The 26,899-nt window shown below is 36.1% G+C and overlaps 3 protein-coding genes across 3 annotated transcripts in view; all 3 read right to left on the reverse strand.

Annotated features, from left to right (window-relative positions):
• Positions 1 to 1,316: 1,316 nt before the first annotated feature.
• psma3 (proteasome 20S subunit alpha 3) lies at positions 1,317 to 6,787 on the reverse strand. Its single transcript, XM_043262175.1, has 11 exons — positions 6,643 to 6,787; positions 6,064 to 6,146; positions 5,660 to 5,783; positions 5,209 to 5,310; positions 4,990 to 5,063; positions 4,807 to 4,879; positions 4,559 to 4,624; positions 3,483 to 3,529; positions 2,893 to 2,960; positions 1,606 to 1,670; positions 1,317 to 1,525 (listed from the first exon to the last, which is right to left on the reverse strand). The coding sequence occupies exons 1-11, from the start codon at positions 6,661 to 6,663 to the stop codon at positions 1,481 to 1,483; spliced, it is 768 nt and encodes a 255-aa protein (XP_043118110.1). The 5' UTR covers positions 6,664 to 6,787; the 3' UTR covers positions 1,317 to 1,480.
• Positions 6,788 to 9,102: 2,315 nt separating this feature from the next.
• adpgk2 (ADP-dependent glucokinase 2) lies at positions 9,103 to 15,801 on the reverse strand. Its single transcript, XM_043262319.1, has 6 exons — positions 15,554 to 15,801; positions 14,500 to 14,659; positions 11,490 to 11,680; positions 11,268 to 11,364; positions 11,035 to 11,171; positions 9,103 to 9,964 (listed from the first exon to the last, which is right to left on the reverse strand). Exons 5-6 carry the CDS (start codon positions 11,126 to 11,128, stop codon positions 9,294 to 9,296), a joined length of 765 nt encoding a protein of 254 aa, XP_043118254.1. The 5' UTR covers positions 11,129 to 11,171; positions 11,268 to 11,364; positions 11,490 to 11,680; positions 14,500 to 14,659; positions 15,554 to 15,801; the 3' UTR covers positions 9,103 to 9,293.
• A 1,078-nt stretch (positions 15,802 to 16,879) lies between these two features.
• hnrnpua (heterogeneous nuclear ribonucleoprotein Ua) overlaps positions 16,880 to 26,899 on the reverse strand; it is a 10,984-nt gene continuing 964 nt past the window's right edge. Inside the window, exons 1-14 of the mRNA XM_043263849.1 lie at positions 26,884 to 26,899; positions 24,825 to 24,939; positions 23,883 to 23,956; positions 23,558 to 23,697; positions 23,373 to 23,472; positions 23,141 to 23,253; positions 21,705 to 21,968; positions 21,512 to 21,631; positions 21,312 to 21,440; positions 20,989 to 21,157; positions 19,827 to 20,099; positions 19,493 to 19,731; positions 18,834 to 18,929; positions 16,880 to 18,711 (exon numbers count right to left, since the gene is read on the reverse strand). The exon at positions 26,884 to 26,899 is cut by the window's right edge and continues 964 nt beyond it. Of these exons, the coding sequence (XP_043119784.1) occupies positions 18,661 to 18,711; positions 18,834 to 18,929; positions 19,493 to 19,731; positions 19,827 to 20,099; positions 20,989 to 21,157; positions 21,312 to 21,440; positions 21,512 to 21,631; positions 21,705 to 21,968; positions 23,141 to 23,253; positions 23,373 to 23,472; positions 23,558 to 23,697; positions 23,883 to 23,956; positions 24,825 to 24,939; positions 26,884 to 26,899 (1,899 nt within the window). The 3' untranslated portion in view covers positions 16,880 to 18,660. The remainder of the gene's footprint in view (positions 18,712 to 18,833; positions 18,930 to 19,492; positions 19,732 to 19,826; positions 20,100 to 20,988; positions 21,158 to 21,311; positions 21,441 to 21,511; positions 21,632 to 21,704; positions 21,969 to 23,140; positions 23,254 to 23,372; positions 23,473 to 23,557; positions 23,698 to 23,882; positions 23,957 to 24,824; positions 24,940 to 26,883) is intronic.

Raw genomic sequence — 26,899 nt, forward strand, 5'->3', positions numbered from 1 at the left:
AACGTGTTCCTTATGTGATTCGTATTACAATTGTTTTACCAATAAATAATTTTAAGCGCGGTCGTGAAAAAAGGTCAATTGAAGGCAACGGTAATGGCGTCTTTATGTCGTTGCCGTGGAGAACGTCTGCCGTCATGGGTTTGTTAGCCACGTGACCGGAACAGCGCCACAGTAAGCATGTGTGACACGTTAGATACTCATTCAGTGACACCTGTGGGGTTTCAGATGATTATGCATGATTAGATTGTTGTTTAAATGCTCACTTATAAACGTGACCTTAAAGCATTGTGATTGTGGATCAGATAGAGCACTTTGGCTGGCTAATTTAATAATTTAAGTGTCTGTATGATATATAGTAAGGAATATGCGTTTGATTTGGTGTTGATGTACATCAGCAAATGCGACTGGACGGATAAAATGATATGCTTCTGGTATTAACTGTTATTAAAATACATCATTCCGATGTGGAAGCAGGATCAGAAAACAGTCTGTACTTTTGCAGTGATTGTGTACTGTGCATATTGTGTATCAGTAAATAAATCTGTCAGATGCCCTATGAATTTAATCATTGAGCACACATTACATAAATGTACGGGAAAGCAACATTCAAACTCTAAGTTTCACATAAGAGGTAATCTCCAAAAGACTAAAAATAGAAATAAAAGCTTTGGCCACAAACGCTAAGCATAGTACACAAAGATCCCACAATAACTGTATGCCCTGCCAGTCAAACGTTTAGATTAATTTAGACTTCATAATCTTAAACATATTTATTTAAAGGCTTCTGTTTAAAGGTTAAAATGTTTATAGAAAGTATGATTAAATTGCAAGTTGTCTTTAACTTTGATTGCAATGCTATCTACATGTGTGTAAAATATTTATTCATAGCTATATCAGTGGATTACCTTCATAACCGCAGTAATGGAAAGCATGTTTATTACAGTATCATGTTCAGCCTAGTCACTTTAACTCTAATATTATAACACGCATGCTTGGGTTACAATGGGATGGATAGAAATTTTAAAAGTAAATTATAACATGCTGTGTTTTGCTCTGAGGCTGTATATGTTGATGGCTAACTGTAAGTTTGCATCGTATTGCAGATAAACTGTTCATCTATACCATCTATGCATGTTGTATTTAGTGCCCTGTGCCGAACTTCGAAATACTCATATTCTTCCTACAAGGTGTGCGTAAGAATTATTCAATCGACGCCACACAATTTCTTAAATAGAAGGTGGATTCTTTGCCTAAAGCGTGCTATCTGACTAATAAACGGTAATTATGGTAATTTAGGAGTCTGAATCAGAGCTTCATTCTGTTTTATAAATCGTATTTATTGTTAAGTCTGAAAAGAAAACATAGGACTGCATTAGTCAATTACAAAACATAAAAAACATTTTATCGTCTGTGGTAGTTGAGAGTTGCCAGGATGTCTGAAACATAGTACACAGTCAAAAACAGAGGTTTGCAACACCGTTTACATGTTGTCCTCATCGGAGTCATCCTCCTCCTCCAGGGATTCCTGTCAGGGCAGAAATATGACAATAAGCCATTCTGAAAAGAGCTTTTCTTGTGACTATTACCAGAGGAACTGTTACTTACTTTAGCGTATTTCTCAGCCTCCTCTTTGATGTCTTTGGGGACAAGCTCGTGCCTTCCTTTTGTGACTAAAGAGAGAGGGGAGAGGGGGGTATATAGGCTAAATAAAACTATTTCTGTTTTCGGCTGATAAGACACCATCAAATCAGGCAAAATTTGTGTGTCAAAAAAAAAAGGAGTGACAGATTAAATCATATTACACCAACATCTAAAAGATACCAGTAGTATTACAATACTAACATTATCAAAAAGCTCAATATAGAAGTATACAATAAAATGGGTTCTGAAAAATTCTGATTCAATTCAATGCAAATCCAGTAGGCTGAAACTTGTACTTAAACTCTATTCTAGGGTTTATATGATGCGATTTCAAGTGTTCCTTTCTCTTTGGAGTGTTACAAGCTATTAGCTTATAGAAAAAAAACCTTAAGTCACAAATATTAAAGTTTCAAAACCAAAAGGTAAGGGAGTAAAAAAAAAAAAAAAAAAACACTTTTCTATGTCACAGAGTGGGTTTATACAAAGTATTGGTATTTAAGAAAGTATTATTTTTGTATTTAAAACACTGTTGCACGTATTAGAGTGTGTTCAGCACATTCGCAGAGGACTGATTCGTAAAACCCTGCAGAGCAGCCTATGCTGGCAGTACAGAGGCTATAAAGTGAGGCAATGCCAAGTCTGCCAAGGATAGTCTGGCGCTTCTGACGTGCAACTTTTAAGTTACGTTTTCTTAAAAAAATCTGCTACTTACTATTCAAACGTGAGTTTTGAGCATTGAAGGGTAACATTAGTGCTTGTTTGTCGTTTCTCTGATCAGGTGCAATGCAACGCGACACGTAAAAGACAGTACAAGTTACTATAATCAGTAATTATGTCCCCACTGTAAGCAACAAATGCCTAATTTGTAATGCGTTTTATTGTTTTGGTGTTTTAGTGCTGGGACACAGCATCACGTTATACTAAGGGACGTAACATTCCTGTCAGAAGCGTGCAGTATTCGGCCAATCACAACGCACTGGATAGCTGGCCAATCGGAGCGCAACTTGCTTTTTTAGAACAACGAGCTTTGTACAAATCGACCCGTTTCAGGAAGGCGGGGTTTAGGTAAGAAACAATAATGTATAACAAGTGGAAAATAATGTATTTTTTGAAACTTAAACCTCATAAACACATTGCATTACACCAAATACCAAAAAAAGTTATTTTCAAAATAACAATATACAACTCCGTTAAATATAACAACTATTTTCCTAAAACCAGTAAGAAATGTAACAACGGAAGTCTGATTACCTTCTCCGACCCAGCTAAGCTCCAGCTCAAAGGCTTTGTCTTTCACCTCATCATGAACGATATAGATACTGAGTGACGACAGAAACACAAAACAATAGTTATGACATTTTGTGAATATAAAACGTTTCAGTAGTCATGCCATGCTATAAATGTTTTATTCAGAGTCCCGCAATCTTTCACATATTGGAAGTAGCATTAAAAGTAAAAATATATATATATTAATTCCTATTGTGTGCAATATATAATGTGTTGCTCACTAACTGTTAATGGAAGAATATTTAGTTTTCTCTTATTTGACAAAGTGCTAATGCAGCGAATGAATCTAATGCATTGAAATTGATTGGTCGAAAGGTGTGGGAATCACGTTTGTTAGAAGTCAACATTTTTGTGAACTCGGCAACCCAACAGATAAGAAAAAACAAAAAAAAAAAAATCAGCTGAGCTAGACTTTAAAAGCAGAAAAACAACACTGAATGCTAGTGTTCTGTTGGTATATGGTTTGTTTTTTTACTGATCTCTAGGGCCCCGTGTTGGCTATGAATGATGCATTCAATTTTCTCAATTCTAAGTTATAAATAAATCACACTCACATTTTTGCCACTTCCTTCACCAGTTCTCTGCAGGTCATTTCTTTCATCTGCAAGATTAACATTTACAAGTTCACAAATCTGTTGGCATTAAAATGAAAACATGGCAAAGTGCGGTAGTCACTTATAACAATGTTGTTGCTTCAAGTTTCAAATGATATCGGGCCTCAAGTACTAAACATACGTACAACGTTCTATGCAAAACATGGAATTTGTCAATATGAGCGTGAGCGGTGGCTACGATCAAGTCTCAGGACGTGTATGAAGTTTTCGAGTTACGGGAACCTGTGCACAGCATATAAATCTGGTAAAGAGTTGTAGAATAACAGTTATATTCCTGACATTACTCGATGGTTAACTAGTATTATTAGAATGTCTCTGTTTTTTATTCAGGGCTTTAGCTTTATATGTAAAGCTAAATAGCTGCGCAAACAGCAGACCACGATGATTTAATCGTGGGAAAAATAGAAATAAAGTAAAATAAATAAACACGCAATCATTCGTACAATGAGATCGGCGGCGTACAAATGTTTCATGAATCACACGTTTCTACTAAATGAGGCCCGTCGTTCCTGCAGTATCTTTCACAAAAAGACCTCAACTAAGGTCTATTAGATGAGAACGAATGTATGACAATTTAATGAAGGGCAAAGGCAACCCTGGAGATACTTTAAACACTACTTCTCAAAAGTTTGGGGTTGCTAACATCGTTTTTGAATATATATATATATTTTAAAGTAAATTACTCAAATTCTGAGCATCTCCTGTCTTCAGCGTCATGTGATCTTTTGGAAATCATTCTAATATGCTGATTTGCTGTTCAAGATTTATTATCAATGTTAAAATGTGGTGGATTTGTGCCTTTTTTTTTTTTTTTTTTACATTTCTTGAATAAAAAGCTGAAATGATTAGCATTTTGTAAATCTTGTCCTTACTGTTACTTTTGATCAATTTTATTCATCCTTGCTGAATATAAGAACCATCTGCTAGTATTTTAAGATTAAATGTATTAACTGATCTGAAGGCTTTTACAAAATGATGAACATATAACTTTTTATACATAATATATTAAGACCTACCTGTAGTTTCTCAATTTCTGTCTTGGCAGCTTGCTTGGCTTTTCCAATAGCACAGCCCCAGTAACCCTAAAAAAAAAAGACAGAAATATTAAATGACAAAGCAAATACATTTATAGGGAGGATCAGGTCAATAAAAAAAACATGTAATCTACAGTATCACTGAATATTGGAATATGTAAAGAAATGTATACATTTAAAAAGTTATTTGTCTACGAAACTAGTTAAAAGAATTTCAGCAGAGCTCTTACGTATGAAATCCCAGAAGGGTCGACCATGTAGAGCTGCGGCCCATCATCTTCATCGTAAGATCCCAGGATGAAACTGAAGGGTTAAAGAAAGCGTTAAAACCATATCTTACCAGAAGCTAAACTTGTATTTCGCAATAACGATGCAAATGAAAATGCATTACCGAAACCTTCCAAAAGACCTACCTGCATCCAAAAGGCCTCACAGCGCTGTATAATGTGTAAGCATGGACGTACATGGCCACTCTGTCTGCAAGATGCTGTTTGGAAAATATGAAAAGTATATCAATGACCAACATCTTGTCTACACACACACACACAGCACACGAGTCATATAGACTTTATGATAGTGAGTAAATGGCATTAGAATGTTAATTTTTGTCATTGCTTTAGTCGATCTCTTACCTTCAGTGGGATATCATGGCCGTAGTTGGAGCGGAAGTTTGAAGCCTCTTCTCTGGCCACTTCTGAGAGGGATCGTGCATCTGCTAGAAGACCAGCCACAGCCTGGAAGACATACAAACAGAGTCTTTTAAATAAAGATGCATTATATTAATGAAAAGTGACAGTAAAGATATTTTTTATTGTTACAAACTTTTTTCTGTATATGCATAATAATCTCCAGTCTTCAGCATAACCTTTGATAACCAGTGATATATTACATTCCAGGAAAAAAGTTCTTTTAAAATGTCAATGTTTCAGTTACTGTGTTTTACTGCAATAAAAGCAGCCTCTGTGAATATGAGAGAACGCTTAAAAATATTTATTTAGTCAAATAAAAGTTTATTTTGCACTGCACTAAATCTAAATGATCACATGGATGTACGACAAAGGAACTTAGCACTTGCGTTCTCACCATTCCAACATGCCGATCAATATTGAAGATGCGTTTATTGGAGCCCTCCTCGTACAACTTGGACAGAACCAGCTTCTCTACACCAAACACGACTCCATCTTTGCAGCGGATGCCGATTGCTGTGCTGATAAACGAGAAAAAAATAATTATTATTAACTTAACATGTACTTGTCATCAGATATCAAATACAAAAACACATTAGAAAATAAATTGCTGGTATTATTTATATATATATATATATATATATATATATATATATATATATATATATATATATATATATATATATATATATATATATATATATTTTTAAATAGTAAAACTTTTTTTTTTAAAACAGCACACCAAAATTGAGGTGTTTCTGGCTTTAATTATTTCATGTGTAGTAGTATTTAAGGAGTTACCTGCTATTTTCTACAGCCTTCATGGCATACTCGACCTGAAATACCCTTCCATCAGGTGAGAAGGTGGAGGCGGATAAATCATACTGTAGAGGAAGAAGAGAAATACTGTCAACAATTATTGTGTTTATTCCTTATATATAAAGCATTTAAACAGTTTGCGGTAATAATAATAAACGCAGCTGGGCATCATGATGAGGCTGAATTTTAAAAAAAAGTGCAAAGCAGCTTTCGTACTGCACAACACATTTACTTTCACTTTAGCTCCACAGTGACTTTTCATTTGAACTGCTATCATTCATTGTTAGCGAGCAGTGACTCAGCAGAGGCAAAGTAGTGTCAAAATACACAATTAAACCACTTAAATGAAGATAACTTAAACAACGCGCGTATTAATACTCTTTATTAACTTTAATTGTGTTGGAACAGAATAAAACACACTAATGCACATCCTGCACACTAGCAGTAGCTCGTTAGCTTCGGAATGACACAGACATACACGCATTGCTCATTTAATCGTTTTTTCCGGGTGAGATCTCATTCGAACACTATCACACATTTTGTATTATCAAATCCACTCACCCCGGTCCCGATGGAGCTCATTGTAACTGACTGCGATAAACTATAATCGTAAGTAAGTGCTCAGCATTAGCAGCCGCAGACTCTACAGCGCATCGGCTCTTCCTCTGCCACCCGCGACCAACGAGCTCTGCGATTGGACACCATATCGACCAATCAGATTCTTTTGAGCGGCAAGCGGCGAGTCTTTCACAATAAAAGTTGGATGTTAAAAAATAAAAGTTAGCGTCTTTACGTTATTTTTACATTTGAAAATTTTAACTAAAGCGTTATGTAATTTCGAAAATGAATATACTTCAGAAAAGTTAAAACTGCGTAATCTATCTGTCATCTAAGGTTAAAAGGAAACCGATTTTCACAGGAAGAGATTGCCCCCATTGTATTTCAAATCATCCTAAAATACTTTTCTCAAGAGTAAGAACCATTCATTAAAAAATGTGTTAATTTGTGTTCATTTACACATTGAGTGTTAATTTGACCAGCTTTTCCAAAATATTCTAATTGCAGTGACCAAAAATCTATAAAATAACCAGAAACACACAGCAGCGTACCATAAATGGAATGTCATATTTTATTACATACAAACCCAAAGTCATTCAAAAATGAGTCTTTCCCCTTCAGAACAGCTGTTGCTGACAGACCACGCATGGCCAAGACAAAAGAAGGAAAGAGATAAAGGCATTTCATAACAACTCATTTCCAGCTCAGGCAGCACAACATTCAATACTCTTACCACCATCCTGTAATACACAACTCCAATGCTACGATTGCTTCATACATGCATAGACCCTTATAATCAATCACCTAAATCCCTCTTGTATTATAACACTACGATTAAACACATTTATCACATTCACAACAAAAAGATTCTTCAAATCGACTGGACCTTCTAGTTGGTCAGTATGCTACAGGCTCAGATCTCATCCAGAATCACACCAGCTGCTCTCCGTCACAGCTAAATTGGTTCGAACTCAAGTGTTGTGGATCTTAGACATCCAGGCTACTGTAATCCCTGAGACATATTTCATATATCAGCTGGCGAGCGTCTCAAAGCACTCACCCTGATATCTCTCATAGGGTGGGACATCTTTAACATCCATCTCCTGTCCGATATCGGGTTACACTAGCACAGGCAAGCACTCTAATGTACCCATCGCATAAATAAATGCAGGTATGCAATATAATCGTGATGGACATCAGTTAAGCTGGGTATATTTTTATAGGCACAGGAGGTAGGTAATAATTTGCACTCGGGGTGACTAATGGAAGATGTGACTGAAAGGAAGTCAAGGCCCAGATTTGCTTTAGTTGTTTCTGAGAATCTGTAAAAAGGACACCCACAACTATGATTACAACAGATAAGACATTTCTGAGAAGAAAAAAAAAAAAACAATTGCTAAAGTTCTTTAAATCATCCTCATGAAAATACAAACATGCAGGAAGTTTTTGCACATGAGGAAATGGAAGTGGTTTTGGCTTATTTGCGATATTTTCAATTGAGATAAGGTTTCCATCTTTTAATTTCGGGGTAAAATATGACTGGGACATTAGATACACCCACACGAGCTAAAATGTTTAAAACATTTCACTTCCCTACAGTTAAAAATCAAGCCACGTTCCCTTTATTAAAAGGTGCATGTGTTTGAATTCAGTCATTGTGTTGTAAAATAAACTTAAGACATAAATAAGACGAAGGAACAATTGTCCCGTGCTTGTGATAATGTGTAACTGCTCAATCCCTTCTGCTACGGAATGAGAATAAAGACATGACTTCAGTGGGCAGAGCATCAAACAAAGAAGCAATGACATCCAACCAATGATGATTAAGGAACGTTAACACTTCAGTCATGTTAAATTCGTCTGCATTTCCATTTGACTTCCATCTGCATTAACTGATTTCGGTCATAATGTAATGAGCTCTGGATTCTTCGGCGTATTATTTCAAGATTACTGGCCCCTGTCGGATTAATCTGCATGAAGTGAATGATTATGAGCCATTTTAAGACATATAGGATCTGGATAGAAGTAAATAAAAACAAACTGAAAACCAAAACATATAACCTATAGGTTGGATAGCTGGGTGAAATCTCATTATATAGCATCCGGCTCATATTTCACACAAAAATCAAAACTATTTTGCACAAGGAATGATGGCATTGACACATTATTTTCATTACTTTTAAGCACATTTCCACATATGTAATGCATCCGTGACATTGCATTTTCATTACGTTCTCATTATTATAATACAGTGTTTTTTACTATATTACAATAAGAAATACTGTAGTAATTAATTTTTAAATGTACTTTAAAAAAATCAGCACAAAGGCTACGCAGAAATGAGAATTAGATTAAAAATGTGCTTAAATGTTAAGAAAATAATATATATATATATATATATATATATATATATATATATATATATATATATATATATATATATATATATATATATATATAAAAAAAAAAGTCTAAAAAGCAAAATGTTTCTTGTGATTTAAGGGTGAAATAAGATGTGGATATGTTGTTGACAGGTTGTGTGAGATTCGCCCAACGTTATATTAGCCTGGACCCAGTGTTTGTATTGCACATGATTTGTCTTGTGTTTCTTAAAAAAATAAAATAAAATAATGCAAAAAAAATAAAAATAAAATTCAGATCTGCAGCACGAGCCCAGCAGCGGAGATGTTGTCTCCTCCTCCAGCAGTCTGGTACACCTCGGTGCACACCAGCACCGGAGCCACGCACACCTCGTAGCCGTCCTCATCCCAGCAGGAAACGGGTCGAGATTCCTGCAGCGGAATTCTCTGACTTCCTTCTCGCCTGCTAACGGAGAAGGACTCGTCCATGATTAGCCGGGCTTTACTGAGATCGATGTCCGGCGACCCGCAGACGTGTCTGTTGGCGGTCAGAGATGCTTTGGCTGTGGCTGACATGGTGTTCTTCCACTTGGAGCCGCGTTTGACGACGATGGCCTGGAAAGCCAGAGTGTGGACGTGAAGGCGAGTGAGCGGCCGACCCCTCCCGGCCTCCTGCTGGCGCTGGTTTACCAGGCGGTAGAGTTCACGCATCTGGTCCAGCACTGTAGCTACGCGAGGGTTGGGGTCGGAAAGCACGGTTAGGTTGCTGCCGCGGAAAAGGCTCAGGAGGTTGGGCAGCTCTTGCTCGTTCATGCCCAACGAGTCGGCGTGAGGAAGAACAAACTCTAGGAGATCCGACATCAGACTCTCATCTACGAAGCTGGCCATCTCGAAATGGACAGCAGTCTGCGGGGACGCGGAAGACAACATCTTCGCCAGCTTTCCCAGCAGAGCCTCACGCTCTCCTATAGAGAAAACAGAGTTATTATAGAATCTCCCAATTCATACAGAAACCCTGACGTTTGAGTTATCATTTAGCCCGCCTGCAGATGTATTATGTACTCAGAAACTGCTCGTGTACTTTTGGACTGTTTAGACGGTGCTTAAAATGTAGTGACTGCCTCTAATTTTAAATGGGAAGAGCACAGATAAAGCCTTAGCTTAGATTTATTTTCACGTATTATTTGTAACGTCTATACTGTAACATTTAAGTTCAGTTCTGTTATTTGACATTTAAATTTGCAGCATTTTGTCTGAAAAATAAGAAAAGGACATTTTCAGTTTAGAATTTGCCTTAAATCTCATTTTATAAAAAAAAAAAAGCACTGAAAAAAAATACTTAAAACGATTTACTCAGAAATTCCTAAAACTGCATTTTAAAGTAAAAGACTTTATATTTTTATATTTATAAATATTATATTTTTTTGTAAAACATACTCCAATAGCCTAGTTTATTTGCAGCTTCAAAAAAGTTTTTACTTTGAAGCAAACTTCTCAATTAATTACAAAAATAAATGCAATGCAAAACGCTAAATTAAACGTGAAAGTAGGTATTATGAAATAGCATTTCATTATAATTCGTACTCCAGCCATCTTTGTTTTATTACTTTCTATATATGGTTTCATTTTTCTCCCTAATGCTGTGTAGCTAATTGCTAAGAGCATTTTCACCTTCAGGACAAAATATTACTGAAAACACAGATAACCAACAGTTACCGATCAGTGAAAATGACATTAGTGCTAGAAATTTCCATCTAGGGCTGACAGAAAAGCACGGCAAAGCATAATCACCGAGTGCCACGAGTTGTTACAGTCAGTCTGCTTTCCCGGGGCAGCTGGGAAAACATATTAATCTCACCATGTGACAATGCCGAGTTTATTTTCAAACTGCCACAGATCCACACATGGGCTGACATTAATAATAATTAACATTTTGCTATTTAAAAAAAATTGTTGAGCGTTATGCAATGATGTTTGCGAATGTTTTAAACTAATGGAAGTTAATTATTGTCCTTGTTCGTCTTCTTTCACTTACCCTTTTTGAAAGGGAAGCTGTCCATCATCTGTAATCCTCCTACAACAAGCAGATCTGGTTTGAAGCCGTTCAGCTTCTCCTGAAATTGCTCCATGGAGTCCAAATATGGATTGTGGTCATCGCTGTGGACTATATACCTACAGCACAGCAAGAAAAAAAAAGGCACAGAAAGTTTAGATTGAAATTAGTTGAAAGATATTAAAATGAAAAAAACTGAAAGTAAATCCGCAAACCTGTTGGCCCTTCGAGATGTATACGGGCCCCATTTGGCCCCCGTGGGATACTCCAGGATCAGGTGGATGTCTGGCTCATCCACTGTGTTTCCAGCCACTGATGAGGGACAAATAATTCATTGCACTTAACAATACGGAAGCGAGATGAAACAAAATGAAAAAACTTGACGGTTATAATATATATAATGTTGAACAGAAAAGGTTTTTGACATAAAGATGCACCTGTGATCCGCTGTGAGAGGATATCTGTGAAATCGGTGCTGAAACTGCCCCCTTAAAGCACATCACATCCTTCCAGAGCCATCCTGCTGGCCATGACAGGTGCGTTTCCTCCTATTGACCACCTGTTTCCTGGCAATTCTCGAGAAGCCTCTACTAGCTCACTGAAGAGTGTGTCGTTCATCACAAACCTCCTACGGAAAGGAACAAAAAACACTGTCAGCTGTATAACAAACACTGCAGGGGCCTGATGAAGGCAGAGCTGTTAACACCAGGTTTTCTGCTATAAAGTAATGATTCAGAAGCCGTATTTATATCAGTCTGGTTTAGTACCCGCAAGTCAAGCATTTCAAGGCTTTCCGTACTTTGCATGTCATTTTGGATGGATAAAAAAGTATTACATGATGTAACTAAAATGAGTTTAATTCACTTTTTTCATTCTGTGGTGCTATTTATTTTCACGCAGCATCAATATGTTGGTAGTCAGGTTAATTTTAGAACTTTTATCATTAAATATCAAACACCGGATGGTACAGAAGTTACAGTAGAAATCTGTTAAATGGTTAACGGTACATTCCTGTGAAATTTACAGGGAAATAACAGAAACCGATGTTCCCGGGAATTCCATGTAAAAATCTTTGTTTGTTTGTTTTTTTTTTTTACCAGTTACGTTTATTAGGGTTGTATGTTACACCTAATGGGGTTAAATTAATGTTTATATTTCAGTTCAACGTGTGTCACCATGATGGTGATGGTGTTTGTGTGAATGACACAGTGCGCCTTCTATATATATTACTATTTAAAAGCTGCTTTTGGGCTTTGGTTCATCATGTGACTTTGTCACCACCACCTGCTTTTGGTGGTTATCAGCGTATTTCAAAGGTCCATAACAGATTTCAGTACTTTAATAGGTTGGTATCAGTTAATGAAATTACAGTATTTAACTGTAAATTTAACTTAAAACCGCCAAACCAAAAATGTTCTTACCACATGTTTTTTCCGGCGAATACAGCTTCCAGTTTTTCACTGGATATTTTGAGGATTTATTTATTTTATTTTTTTTACAGTGTACTCGTTTCTGGAACTGGAATGCTTCCTAGAACATTCTAGAACACTTTTAGTAACGGTTTACGTTAAACTGCTGTTTTTAGCTCAGTATTACGCACGTACCATGCCATTTATGCATGAGTAATGACAGATTTTTTTTAATGCTGGGCAACAATTAATCGTGATTAGTCACATCCAAAATAAACGTTTTTGCGTACAAAATACATGTGCGTTTACTGTGTGTATTCATTATATGTGTACATAAAACACGTGCATGTGTGTCTTTATATATGCCCATAATAAATATACACACATATATTCTATAAACAAAATCTTTTACTTTATTTATGCGGTTAATCGGTTAGTTTTCATGAGCAATAAACACATTAAGAAACATTAAAACCAGAGCTTTTATAAAATTTGTTTCACAAAGTAATAAACAGTTTCTAACGAACAGTTTAACAGACAGTTTTGTTCTGGACTGATTGATTTTTGCAACAACATAACCCATAAACCATTAACACCAGATACATGTATAAAGCAAATAGACGATTTTTAACAGATGACATGTGCGATTATAAATTAACCACTTGTTCATGGTTGGACCGAATCATTGTTAAAATGATCACTGTTTTACTAGCAGCGTCGTGACAACTTCAACTCGAACGTATCTGGCCGCAAATCGCATTTCAACAGCTTTTACGGAATCGCCGAGTTTAAAAGGCTCTCTAGTCGAAAAGTAAAAAACGAAAATCATCGCTTTGATTGATGGTTATTATCTAGAGGAGAAATTCACTCATCAGTCCAAAGCGTGTGTCAGCCAGAAACACTGGCGTCTCCAAGCGCTTCTGTGTGGTTTTGGCAGTTAGTAGCTGTAAATTACACTCCACTCAGACACGGCTCAAACCGCTCTACGCAGAGTCTCAGCATAACTGCAATGTTATCTTGAGAAGCCTGTCATACCGCTCTCGAGTGTGAATTCTCTCGCAGGAGGCAGCTGCCACATTACCGGCGCAACAAAACTAAGAGGGCCTGACGATTTCAGCTTAACAATTTTAAAGAAACACGAATATGGCTGAACGACTGCACACCTTCAGGCCATTCGATCGTTTCTTCATTTGAACGGATTTGGAGAAATTTAGCATTACGTCGCTCGCTCGCCGGTGCGTCTTCTGCAGCGAATGGGTGCCGTCAGAAAGAGAGTCCAAACAGCTGATAAAAACATCACAAGTGATCAAACCACACTACTCCAGTGCATCAGCGGATGTCTTATGGAGTGAAAAAAATTGTTAAAACAAACCCACAATTAAGGCGTTTTAACTTTAAACCAAATTTTAGCCAAAAACCAGTCCATAATGCATAAATACGCTTCCTTCAGTGAAAAATCTGACGAACAGCTTTAGGCTCTTTTTGCTTGCAAACAGTTCATAGTTCTCTCCTGATTGAGACGAGATGCATTTTCACTGAAAAAAGCAATATTATTGATAGGAGACCGATATTTAAGCAACGATTTAAAACTGAATACGTCTTAATAATAGTTTTTCACATCTCAAGATGTGTGAAGATTACTCGTGATGATTTTGCGTCTCATTCAATGCTAGATTTCACCAACATCTCCGATAGCCTGATTTTTATTTTTGGTTGAAGCACCCCTTGAAATGAAGCGAACAACATTTACTACACCATTTCATTAATGCAACACCTCGCCGTTGCACAACACACCATGTTCACGGTTCACTTTTACGACCTCCATCTGTGGTCGCCAGTGTTAATTTGCGGGGAAACCCATCGCGAAACCAGTGTTAACCCAAAAACGGAAGTTCGCAATCAGTTAAGCCGTGTAAACTTGTAAAACAATTTCACTGGCTTCAAATCAAATAAAATCACAACGGCGGTATTGCGGCAAATTGCGTAATCTCTACCGTCCCCAGGGCCCTGCGAACATGCTTGAGCGGCTCACACTTACTCCGAAGCAGCTCCGGGGGAGAAAAAGTAAGCGAAACTTTGTGCCAGCTGCTCCGCGTTCTCGATGTAGTCGTGATGGAGGGGCCGGTCCGTCGGCTTCAAACCCATTTTGTTCAGAAGAGTCACCCCATCGACTATGATATCCACACAGCCGCCAAAACCTGATGAGAGAAAGCGAGACGAAATTATCTAATCTAACATTACAACGCATGCATCTTTGAACCCGGCCGTCCGACGAAACGCACGTAAAAACACAGGTCATACAATATCTGGACAAACTGGATTCGATGCATTGCACAGTTGGCAAAAGCAAACACGACTGCATGACTTGCAACAGACCGAACCAATCACAGATCTTCAAGCGATTGGTAATCAGTCGTTTAGAAAAGTCTTTCAGTCGCGTTGATTGTAATGCGAGCGACAAATAAAACCAGTGTTGCAATGGGCTGCGTATGGGAAACAGGTTAATGATTGAAGACATTTGATAAACGAGGCCTAAACCTGGTTGTCAAAGCTGGTTTACCTCACAAGTACTTGTTAGTATAGTCTGAACCAACCAAAAAGAATGCAAAACTAACATGCAAAAACATCAGCTCAGTCTTGATCCTAGAAGATAACAATCCTTAGAAGCAAAACAAACCATCTCAGATAAAATAGTAAAAAAAAAACTTGTAAAAAGTTATTTTAGTACAGGACACTATTGTACCTTTTAAATTAATATTTCTAGTCAAATTTTATTTTTTTTGTGTGCGTTTTCTGTTTTTAATATAATTTTACTTAAAGGTGTAGTAATTTTATTTAGTTTTTTTGTCATTTTTTTAATTACTATCGTTTTAATAATTGTTTTTATTTACATACAATTAAAATAAAAAATAAGAAACATTTCCTTAGCAACTAGATGAGAGTAATGCGTTTAAGATATTAATTAAAGAATAAATAAAAAGTAACGTTGTTATATTTACTTCGGAAACTGCGGAATTAATTCTAATCAAGCCTTTGCATTGCATATAATATTTATTCGTTGCATGCTGTTAAGCGCACTTAAAAGTCTGTACCTATAGCCACTCGAGGTCTGGACACGCTGCCCACTTTCTGCTCTGCGCGCAGCAACGAAGACAGAACCGCGTCCAGCCTGTCGTCCAGAACCGAACTGTCCGGTGATCGGAACCAATAAGCCACCAACACCATTGCAAGAGACAAAAACGAGGCATATTTGACACCAGAGCGCAGCTCAATGGCCATTGCAGATGTATGAAAACTCTCCACCTCCCCTCTTTCTTCCTGAGCGAGTATGTAATGATGAATCAGGGGGCGGATGTTTTTTCTGCCGTAGAAATATAAGAAGATAGAACGGCATGAGTATATCATTACAAGCTCGCTCGCTCTCTCTCTTTCTCTCTCGCTCTCGCTCTCTCTCTCTCTCTTTATATTTAGCTGAAATTGTCCCTTCAACATGTATTAAACTAACTGTATTTGTCATTTAGGTATTGCATTAATAATTATTATCAGACTGCTGTTAAAGTACCACGTTGACAGACTAGTTGTCACGTGGTACTTGTTACTTTTCTCCGCGCTTTTAGGATGGACCAATCATATTAGTTGATGATTACAGGATAAAGATTTTCATGATGTTTTGGAGTTGTTGTTTTTTTTTTTTTGAAGCTTTGAATTCGAATGTTAGATTAAAAATCCGCAGATGTAATATATTTAGGTTATTGTAATTTACTTTGTTTAAATAAGAAAACCTTTGTTCAGAGTTTTGAATGGGGTAAATAGGTGATTGATATTTTTGAGCCGTCTTGCGCCCCTGGAGGTAAAAATAATGTCACTTTTCTCCCCGGCGGCTCTAGCAAGAAGTCATTTCCGATCGTTGTTCGTTGTTTCAAAATAAAAGTCCGACATCTAATTGATTACAGACCACCGTGTATATATACATAACACGTATTTAAAGACGTAATACGACACTGAAGAATTTTCTAATGTTGTTTTAAAATTATACTAATGGTAATGAAATACGATATTCCTCCTTAATGGGGTGGTGCTTGACTCGGCAAACAGCCTGGGATGAATGTATCTGGTTTCAGTGTAACTACATCTCATTCATGTGGCAGAGGCAGAGCTATACATAAACAGACGGGCTTGAGTGTTATATTTCTGCATGGATATGCCTATAGAATAGTTCCTGGACTTTTAAGTAAGTCTTCTGTTGACTGCAATTTATTATGGAAGTCAAATTATTAATAAGATAGATAGATAGATAGATAGATAGATAGATAGATAGATAGATAGATAGATAGATAGATAGATAGATAGATAGATAGATAGATAGATAGATAGATAGATAGATAGATAGATAGAGGAATGCAATTGTAAGCCAGTTGTTATCTTCAAACTTTATTATCATTTAAAAACAATCTCCAGAGAATGCATGGAATAAGTTACTCATTTCATCTTTTCCTTATTTGATTAAAGGTGAAATACAAAACATTGCAAGGTATAAAAAAAGAAAGAAGGAAAAAAGCCTACGTTACAAAGTGTTATAATTTAAATTGTATATTTCTTACCTGACCAAATACCTTAGCCATGAACAAATACAACATAAAAACAAGCTTCAGTTAAGATCAGACAGTAAAATAATATGTTCCGGATATCTGACATTTCTTTAGTCGACGATAGGTAAAACATTTGTCATTGCATCATAAACATAGAAGACGTCCTAACAATCCAAAAAAAAAAAAAAAAAAGATAGATACAGAAGGATCTAGCAGAAGGACAAGTAATCATCCTATTGGTATAATTGAATAGCATTTATGTTGTGGGAATTATGAATAAGAGAACGAAACCTTCAAACAAGTTAATGTTTACATTTGTCTGCAGTTACAATAATTTTTCCATTAAAGCACTAGAAAATCAGTCTATTGTTAACAGTCCACAATGGCGTCCTGGCATCGTTTGAGAGCTTTACTATAAAGACAAAACTATTATAAAAGAACTGTGTAGCCATCGTTTTATATATTAATATGATGTAGTTCAAAATTCTACTTAATTGCAATATTTTTTAAGCAAACTACAAATTTTTACAGGCCTACAAAAATTTGGGTCACGTCTAAATGTCGTATTAAACACGCATACACTTAAAAAAAAAGAAAAAGACCAAAATATGTCGAATATGAATTTTAACCTAAGTTAAAACCATTAAGGAGCAGTAAACCTCATTTCAAAATAAAATAATAAAATAATACATCTGATTTATAAGAAATGCAGCCGGAAAAAAGTTCTTAACGCGCTCACGAAATAAAATGCCGAAAATAATATCCTAAATAAAAAAAACAATATAAATCATTATTTCTGCTTTGATTTTTAGTGGCAAAGGATGGACAATTCTGCTTATTGCTCCCTACAGAAAAAGATGAAATATTCATAATCTGACGGGGTTATTTAATAAAGCTCTGCTTGTCTTCAAAAATATTAAAACCACGCTGAAGACACACATGTAGAACCTGACTGCGGTGTACAAGACAAGACAACATTGCTTTTCTACACTGGACAGATTTTACATCTACAGACTTGTTTAGCACCTACTTCATTTTTGTACACTTTCTAAATTCAGTTCAATTCTAATCCAACGAAGAGATAAAAAAAAAAACACACAATTATTACACAACTACTTTTTTTTTTTTTTTTTAATTTCCAGTTATTTCGATCCGTTTTTCTTTATACAGTCCGAAAGCTGACCGGACCTTATATACAAGACTTACTCCGAATTTCAGTATCTTGGTTTATACGTTTCAAATATTATTGCAGCAGGACGAATGTTCTTTACGTAACTGCGAAGTGCCTTGACAACTCTTAAGTGAAGTTTCTGAGCTTTACCGCTACGCAAAGATTCGCACGAGTCTACTTAAAAATAAAATTCGGAACCCTGAAAGTTTTTAAACGACAAACATCCCGCCCTGAAGTAACACTGAGATTCCTGAATTGAACCGCACTGTCGCACGAATCGCGTACGAAACGTTAAATATTCATTTATAAAACCGCGACACCTGCGAAGCTCTGAAAGCTCCCGATATGGAATGTCCCATTCACATCTGTACAAAAACAAAAGGACGTGAGATAAAATGAAGTTAAAGCTGACGTGATATCAGTCCATCACAGTTATTATTCAGTAATATCCAGGATGGTACTGCTGGCTCCACGGTTTCTGATTCCAGAACTAGTGAAGACAAAGACGCGGAAAAATTAAAGAGTGAAACACTGATTTTGTCACTTAGACAAAAAGACTGCATCTATACATCGTCGTATAAATTATATATAATACTGTTTTGAGGGACTTACCCCTTGCTGCCAGCTCTGGTTGAACGCTTGAGCTTTGTTCATGCTAAAGTTTCCATTTTTAAAACCTCGATTATTTCCTCCTCGACCCCTGAATTTCTGCGGAAACAGAATGTTTTATGATTTAAACTTCGGCCGCATTTTAGTTTTAAGCTGAACTGAGCAGCAAGCCACGTTGTGAAATAAAAATAAATAAAAAATAATAATTCCGAGATGGTTAAAAAAAGGACCCGAAAATAGTACCTTCAACACTACATTTTTTTTTTAAAAACCGTGGATTTTTGTGGAAAATTCACATTTTGATTCCTGGTTCATGTTTTGGTTGTATTTGAAGTTTTAATTGAACTAATTAAGTTTTAATTATGCAGTAAAAATTCTAAGTATACGGCTTTAAAAAAAATCTCCTAATGCACTTAAAACTGCTAAATAATAATATCCTAAACCCCAAATAATGAAAAGCATAATTTTTTTAATGTTTACAGCTTATACATTTCTTAAAACCTCGACTGTTCCCTCCTAAACCCCTAAATGTCTGTGGAAAAAGCATATGCATGATTCCTGGGTCACATTTTAGCACTGTTTTTTTAGATTTGAAGATTTCCGACGACAGCTGAATTTTAATTTCCAACTAAAGCTAGCCTGCATCCTCACAGATCTCTTACCTGGTTAAAGTTGCCCCGGTTGGCCCCTCCTCCTCGTCCCATATTGCCCCTGTTCATGGCTCCTCCTCTGTTGCCCATGTTAACCATACTTCCACGTCCGGGTCCCGGCCTGGGGGCGCCACCTCTGTTCGGCATCCCACCGCCACGGTTGAAACTGCCCCGACTGAAGCCTCCTCGAAAGCTAGGGGGAGGAAGGAAGCCTCTCGGTGGTCTGTTGAACCCACCACGAGGTCCAGGCACTGCCAAAAACAGTAAAAAAAGACAGCGTATTAATAGGATTATACATATTCCTCTACACAAATAGAGATAAGGAATGAAAAGAAACGTGACGTACCACCCCTGAAGTTGCCTCGGTTTTGAAAGCCTCCTCGTCCTCCCCTCTGACCCTGTCCACCTCCACCACGGTTGAACAGGTTTTTACCTCCTCGTCCCCGAGTGCCTCCCCTCTTTGGTTGAACACCTCCCTGGTTGGGCTTCTTCTCAGGAGGAAGGGAATTTTTGCTCTCCTCCTTGTACTGTTCAAGAAGTTTGGTAGCTTCTTCTTTCTGCAGCTCGACAAAAAGCACTTCAGTGAAGCACTCACCTTCCACAGGCAACGTGTATATACCTGCAAAACATTATAGTGTTACAGTGTGGCTTTTTATATTTAGTTTTGATTTCTTTAACTAAAATTAAAAGTATAAATTTTAAGCTTGTAAAATAAATATATTAATCTTGTAAAAACTTATATATAGTTATATATATATAGTTATATATATATATATATATATATATATATATATATATATATATATATATATATATATATATATATATATACATACATACATACATACATATACACACATACATATATATATACACATATACATATATATATATATATATATATATATATATATATATATATATATATATATAATTAGAAAATTGAAAAAATGGAAAACACAAAAACTGAAATTTTGCTTTGCAACAAAAAAATTAAATACTAAAGTTACTAGAACTAAAAACACATAAGAAAAAATATAATAAAGATTAAAATAATAAAATAAGATATTAGATGAAAAAAAAAATTAATTGGTTTTAATGTACTAAAATTAATACAACTAAAATAAAAAATTGTTTGAAGATAAAAATTAAATAAAATATTACATAAAAGAAATAAATTTAAAAATTGCCCTGGTAACTAACTGAAAAAATATAAAAGTAATGCAATTATTAAATTAGTACAACTAGTAATTTAAATAAACAAAAAATAAAATTGAAATAATAAAATAAAATATTAAACCTGAAAATAATCATTTTTACCCTGCTACTGAAAAATTAACTGTAATTAAATAAGTTTACGCTGTATTATAGAATAACTAAAACTGAAATAGATAATGAATTTACATGTGGTACAAAACTTAATATAACTTTGTAAATAACATAACAGTGTGAAAGAACGTTTCAGAAGAAGATCTCAGATCAAGTATGGCACAAGAAAAGGATTTTACCCTTCATTTTTAGGACTGCATGTTCAGGTACATCTTTGCCATCGGTTTCTGCCTTTTTCTGAGTCCTCTGTACATATTCCTCGTCTGTCGGACAGACTACCACAGCTTTACGCTGGAAACCAGCAAACAGGCACATTTTCCTTCTTTGGGCTGGAGCTGAGACATTTGTCTACAGGGAGATATTTAAAGGTCAGTATTTTCAGCAGATATATATAAGTATTATGATCATAACATGAAATATGAATGTATCAAGAGCTTTAAAGAGAGATCATAGCATGCATCGATTTTGAAGTATTTGTGCACTACAGATGATATTTAGTCACCTGATCAAGTATGTAGTTCCGTTTTTTCCGTGCCGCGATCTCTATGAATTTCCCGAGGAACAGGGGAGCGCGCTGAGATATCGCCGAGAGCTTCGTGACATCTTTCATCTGCCGCTTCAAACTGGAAATCTGAACATAAAAATAACACTGAATACGACGTTTATATTGTCTAAAAACCTCTCTTCTCTGTCAGCACTCACCATCATCTTCTCAATGATTGTATTTGTTCCAAGGATGTTGTATTTTCCAGGATTGTCTTGGGTGTGCTTTGTGACCCATTCGGTTTTTCCAGATCCAGGCAGTCCGACCATGACGATGACCTAAGGAGATTTACAGCACACATGAAACGAGGCTCTTTAACGACCGCGTCAGCGTTTCAGGCGCGAAACCAACCTCGCAGTCCTCTTTGGTCTCGGGTCCCTTCGGCCCTCTGATGCGATCGCAAACGGGGATCTGCTGAAGGAGCGTAAAGCCGTCGGGTTGGGCGAAAAACGGGCTTTCGCGCTGGCCGGAGTTGAACTCAACCGCACAGTTGTGGCAGAGGACGTGAGGGAAGAACGGCTTTCCCTCCAGCTCATCCTTACTGACTTTGAAAGCCGTTCCCAGATCCTGGCCATTCTTGGAGAAGGAAATTTCCACTTCTTCACCATCAAAGTTCTGCCAAATAAACAGAGCAGCTATGATGTGCCAAACGTACACAGAAACACCACACATGCTGAACAATTCATTTCACGATGTTAAAAACTAAACGTCTATTAAATCAGATTTTAAAACATTAAAATATTTTATGTACATTTATATATTAAATCTAAATATTTAAAACAGAAATTACAAAATTTAAAAATGTTATAAATATGCAATACGTTACTTAATTACTTTCTCCCCCTCACTCTCTCTTTATTTATGCAAATATATTGAATGTATGTATATGTATGTATTGCATGCAAAAAAATTGTTTTAATTCACTCAGTATATGTGTACTGTGTGTATTTATTATGTATATGTAAAGACACACACATACAGTATATATTTTGAACATATTTACTTTGAAGGTACTTACATATAAATATTTATATATTTTATATTATGTATAAATATATTTAATATACAAACTTTACACATTTTTCTTAAATATATACATGTATCTGATTGTATTTATATTTATATATACATAATATGTGAATAATAATAATAATAATATGTGACTGCACAATATATATATATATATATATATATACACACACACAATATATATACAGTATATATATATATATATATATATATATATATATATATATATATATATGTAGAGAGAGAAGTTAGTATACTTGTACATGTATCAGAAATATAGTGAAAATATTGTGATATATTTTAAATGTGTTATATTTTTTACATTTTAAATTTCATTCCTTTGATGCAAAGCTGAAGTCTCCAGTCTTCAGAAATCATTTTAATGTGCTAAATTGGTGCTCAAAAAAACCTGTTAATATTAATGTTAAAAACAGTTTTTATACGTTTTTATACGTTATACGTGAACATATTTTTTTAGGTTTCTTTGACAAATATAAAATTCACAAAATCAGTATTTACCTAAGATATAAATCTTTCTTAACATTATAAACTTTATTACAACTTTTGACAAATTTAATGCATTCTTACTATTACTATCTATTAAAAAACTACTACTAAAAAGTAAATAAATAAAATCCTAATGACCCCAGAATCGAACAACATGAATACACGGCACCCCTTAGTGGTCGAGATTAGTACTTGCACAGAGATTTAATGCTAATTGTGGACGATGCATGAGAACGAGCATGGATACTTACAATAAAGCAACCGACGACATCATTCTCATCAAAAGCCTCCCCAAAGTCCTCCGTCACACCGTTGCTGGTTTTCTTGGCCTTAGATGAAAAGCCATACGAGTGCGATTCCTCCCCTGTAAATATATATGATATATATATTAGGCAAAGAAACACTCTAATGACCTTACGAGTATATTTAATCGTCATGAATTCATTAGATCAACAATAGAAGTAAGAAACCAAAGACCCTCACCTAGCAGAAGAGTGCTACTGGCCAGTGACCAACCCACCAGAACGTCATGAATCTCAATTCCTTTACTGGAAATGTGTTTTACAGGAATCTTCTCGATAATCTGATGCAAAGACGTGCAAAACAAAGCTAAGGGCGTGACGGGACAGTTATAAATAGCACAGATGAAGTTAAGGCGTTGCTCTTACCTTCATTTCAAAGCAAGCCTTGCCCTTCGCCACACCGTAAGACGCCCGCCCCCCGGCCCAAAGGTACGCGAAGCTCTCCATCGTGAGTGAAGAGGCGCTATACCGGTCCCGAGACACCTTGAAGTGCAGGTCACAGTTGTCTGGGAAATATAAGAAACGGATGCTTTATTGTGGCTTTGCAAAAGAGGAACAAATGCCCCACTCTAAACTTTTTAATAACCTCAATGAACATTTGTCACATTCTGCACGTTACGCCATTCAGCATTTTTAAAGTTTAGCCTATATCTGAGCGTTTTTTTGTTTTTTTTTGTGGGATGGTACTTACAGGTGTCCAAGCACACAGTGGTGTCATCAAACTCTTCGTCCTCTTCCTCCAGTGGAGGCTGGGGAGACTTTGCCCTGAGGGAACCATCAAAGAAACGACTATGAAATTCAATAAAATTCAGTTTCGGAGTCATTAGAAGATCCCAATGGATTTTAAATAGAGTTCCAACTCAGAACAATTGCAGGTGTGAAACATCTGTTAGATGTGTTAGATGTTAATTCTGCTTATCTATATTAACTATTTTCTAAAAAAAAAAACCAGGCGGTACTATTTGTTCAAAAAAATGTCACCACACTTTAGGATATGCACACATAGAAGCAGCTTAACCATGTACATGGTAATAAACTAGTTAAGAAATAAAATAAATTAAAATAAAGCTCCAATAAGATTTCATTTGAAATATTTAGAATGTAAAAAACTTTCTCTGAAAGGTTGTGACTTACTGATTTATCTATTTATTTAACATTATTATTATTATTATTATTATTATTTTAACATTATTATAAGCACCTGGGAAAAGACAACACATTTTCAAGAAATAAATAAAAACGCATCGAAATTCAATTAACCATCATAATCATGAAACACTACTACGGCACAAAAGGATGCAAAAAAATAAAAAATAAATAAAAATCACCAGATCACTTTAGCCCAAATTTCTAAAGGAAATCCACCATACGAACGTTATCATGTAAACATTTTCGCCCAAGATCTGACCTAGAAACATGATTCCCAAGGAAAAGATAGCACTTGTTCTGAGGTGACAGAGATACCCTTGTTACAGGCTTAAAGTCATTTAAAGCGGTCAGTAAAAATGTGTGTTTCTTTGCGCTGATGAGGAACAGCATGTCAGATTTGGCTCTTTACCGCCAAAGCTGGTCATAAACCTTTAAAGTGCAGCGGAACCTCAGGAGTACCAGAGGCCGACTGCACGTTTCTTACCGGCTGTATTTGCTTTCTTCAATAAATTCAAAGTAGCCCCTTCCATGTTCATCTCGGCGCCTCTTTACACCCTTCTTATTCTTCTGTTCATCATTCTTGTCTTTCTCCGCATCCCCTTTGGAAATAAAACAATAAATCATAAGGAGGCGTACCTCCCCGCTGGATCCGTCGTGAGGTAACATGACGGTCCACGTAATCGCTGGAGGGTTTCTAGTTGTTTCCAGTGACCGGTATTTTCAAAATAAAGGTGTATTTAATTGTAAGTTCACATGCTTTGAATTAAGGAGCAATGCCTTTCGCGCACGCTGTAGTACTCACACGGGTACGTACAGGAGGTTGCTGCCGAGACATCTGCAAACTGTGCGATTTTTGAGCTAAGTAACACACATTTTCAGATTCGCATCGCATGCATCTTTGAAGAAAGGCGTTACGGTGTGCGCAAATAACGAAGGCACATTTGGGCGAGGGGCGAAACTCACAAGCACCTCTTTCCTTACGTTGCGCTCGAAAGAACGATGATAATTACAAAATGAAAACGAGGAACGTGCAAACTGCGAAAATCGCCTACAGAAGTCATTTTAGAAGCAAATGCGGCCCTCGAGCACAAAACCAGTCATAAGCAATAGCTAAAAATACACTGCACGGGTTAAAATGATCAAGCTTTCTTACTTTTTTTATGCAAAAACAGTTTAATATTAATATTAAGTAAAGATCGTGTTCCATTTCGTAAATACTAACCTACCATAAATAGATCAAAACTTAGTTTCTGATTAGCAATATAAGAATTTCATTCGGACAGCTTTAAAGGTGATTTTGTCAATATTGTTTTTTGGGGTTTTTTTGCACCCTCAAATTCAAATAATTGTATTTCGACAAAAATATCCTAATAAATAGGAAGCTTACATGCAATGCAAAATACACTCACGACTGGTTTTGCGTTCACAAATATCGATGATAGCTAACCTCTCACAGGAATCCCTATTCATTTAACGACGGCATTAAAGGTTAACGGTTGCATTTCCGTAAAGGCTGCTAGGCCAAAAGACGCTGAGCTCAAACCCCTCTAACCCCACATTGCCCCAAGGGGGAGAAAGCATCTGCTAAATGAAGACAAAGAATAACAATGTCCTAACACGAGGACCTCGCTAGGCTACTTCAGGGCAGACAGAGTAAAACAGATGAACTGAGATCATTACGCACAGACTCCATCTGGAGCTTTTGTCCTTCGTATCTCCAGCATCCTGTTACAGCTCAGCCGGCGAAGACCAACGCGCGCTACTAAAGGTCATTCTCGGGACGCTGTCCTATCCGTGCCTGAAAATTTCAGGATTTTGAACGGGATTCGAATCGGTGGCTTACGAACTGAGAAGAAAATGTTTTATGCAACAAAAAAAAAGTTTCTCTTGTTTAGGTGGATACACTGCCAATGCTGTAGCTGAACACTTTTCACTTAAACTAGATTAGACATGCACATAGCCGATAAATCTGTAAAATTATATTAAAGTTTAAAACATGTAGCGCAAATAAATAACTAGTGATGAAAAATAAATAGAAATAAAAATAAATAGATTTGTTTGTCTGATTGCGTGACGCACTTTATAAAGTTAAATGTACTAAATTAATATAAAAGTGACACGGACAGGACACCATCTTCCCGAAAAAGGACATAAAATCATACGTGATTCTGTCTTTTGATTTGATATAGGACATCTACACAACCTTTTCATGCCTAAAAACTAGTATAGCTGACCATAAATAAGGTTTTAATTTTTAACAAATAAATGTGGAAATATATAATAAATTTGAGATTCAAATAAATATATTAGTTAAATACATTAGAATTTTTTTAATTTATCTATCTATCTATCGTTAATTAAATGTATAAAACAACAGGACTGTGAGTTTAAGCAGGCTAAGTTTAGCACGGTGTTAATTGCGTGAGGAACACAAGCTCCGGAGAACGACATCAAATCCTGAACGCTGTCAGAATGAATTATTCCGGCATCGCATCCCAAATATATCAAATATGAATAGTGCAAGCTTCATCGCGTAATCTCACCCTCGTCAGGGCCCAT

This window comes from Puntigrus tetrazona, chromosome 17 (genome assembly GCF_018831695.1).
Source record: "Puntigrus tetrazona isolate hp1 chromosome 17, ASM1883169v1, whole genome shotgun sequence".
In the NCBI taxonomy this organism is placed as follows: domain Eukaryota; kingdom Metazoa; phylum Chordata; class Actinopteri; order Cypriniformes; family Cyprinidae; genus Puntigrus; species Puntigrus tetrazona.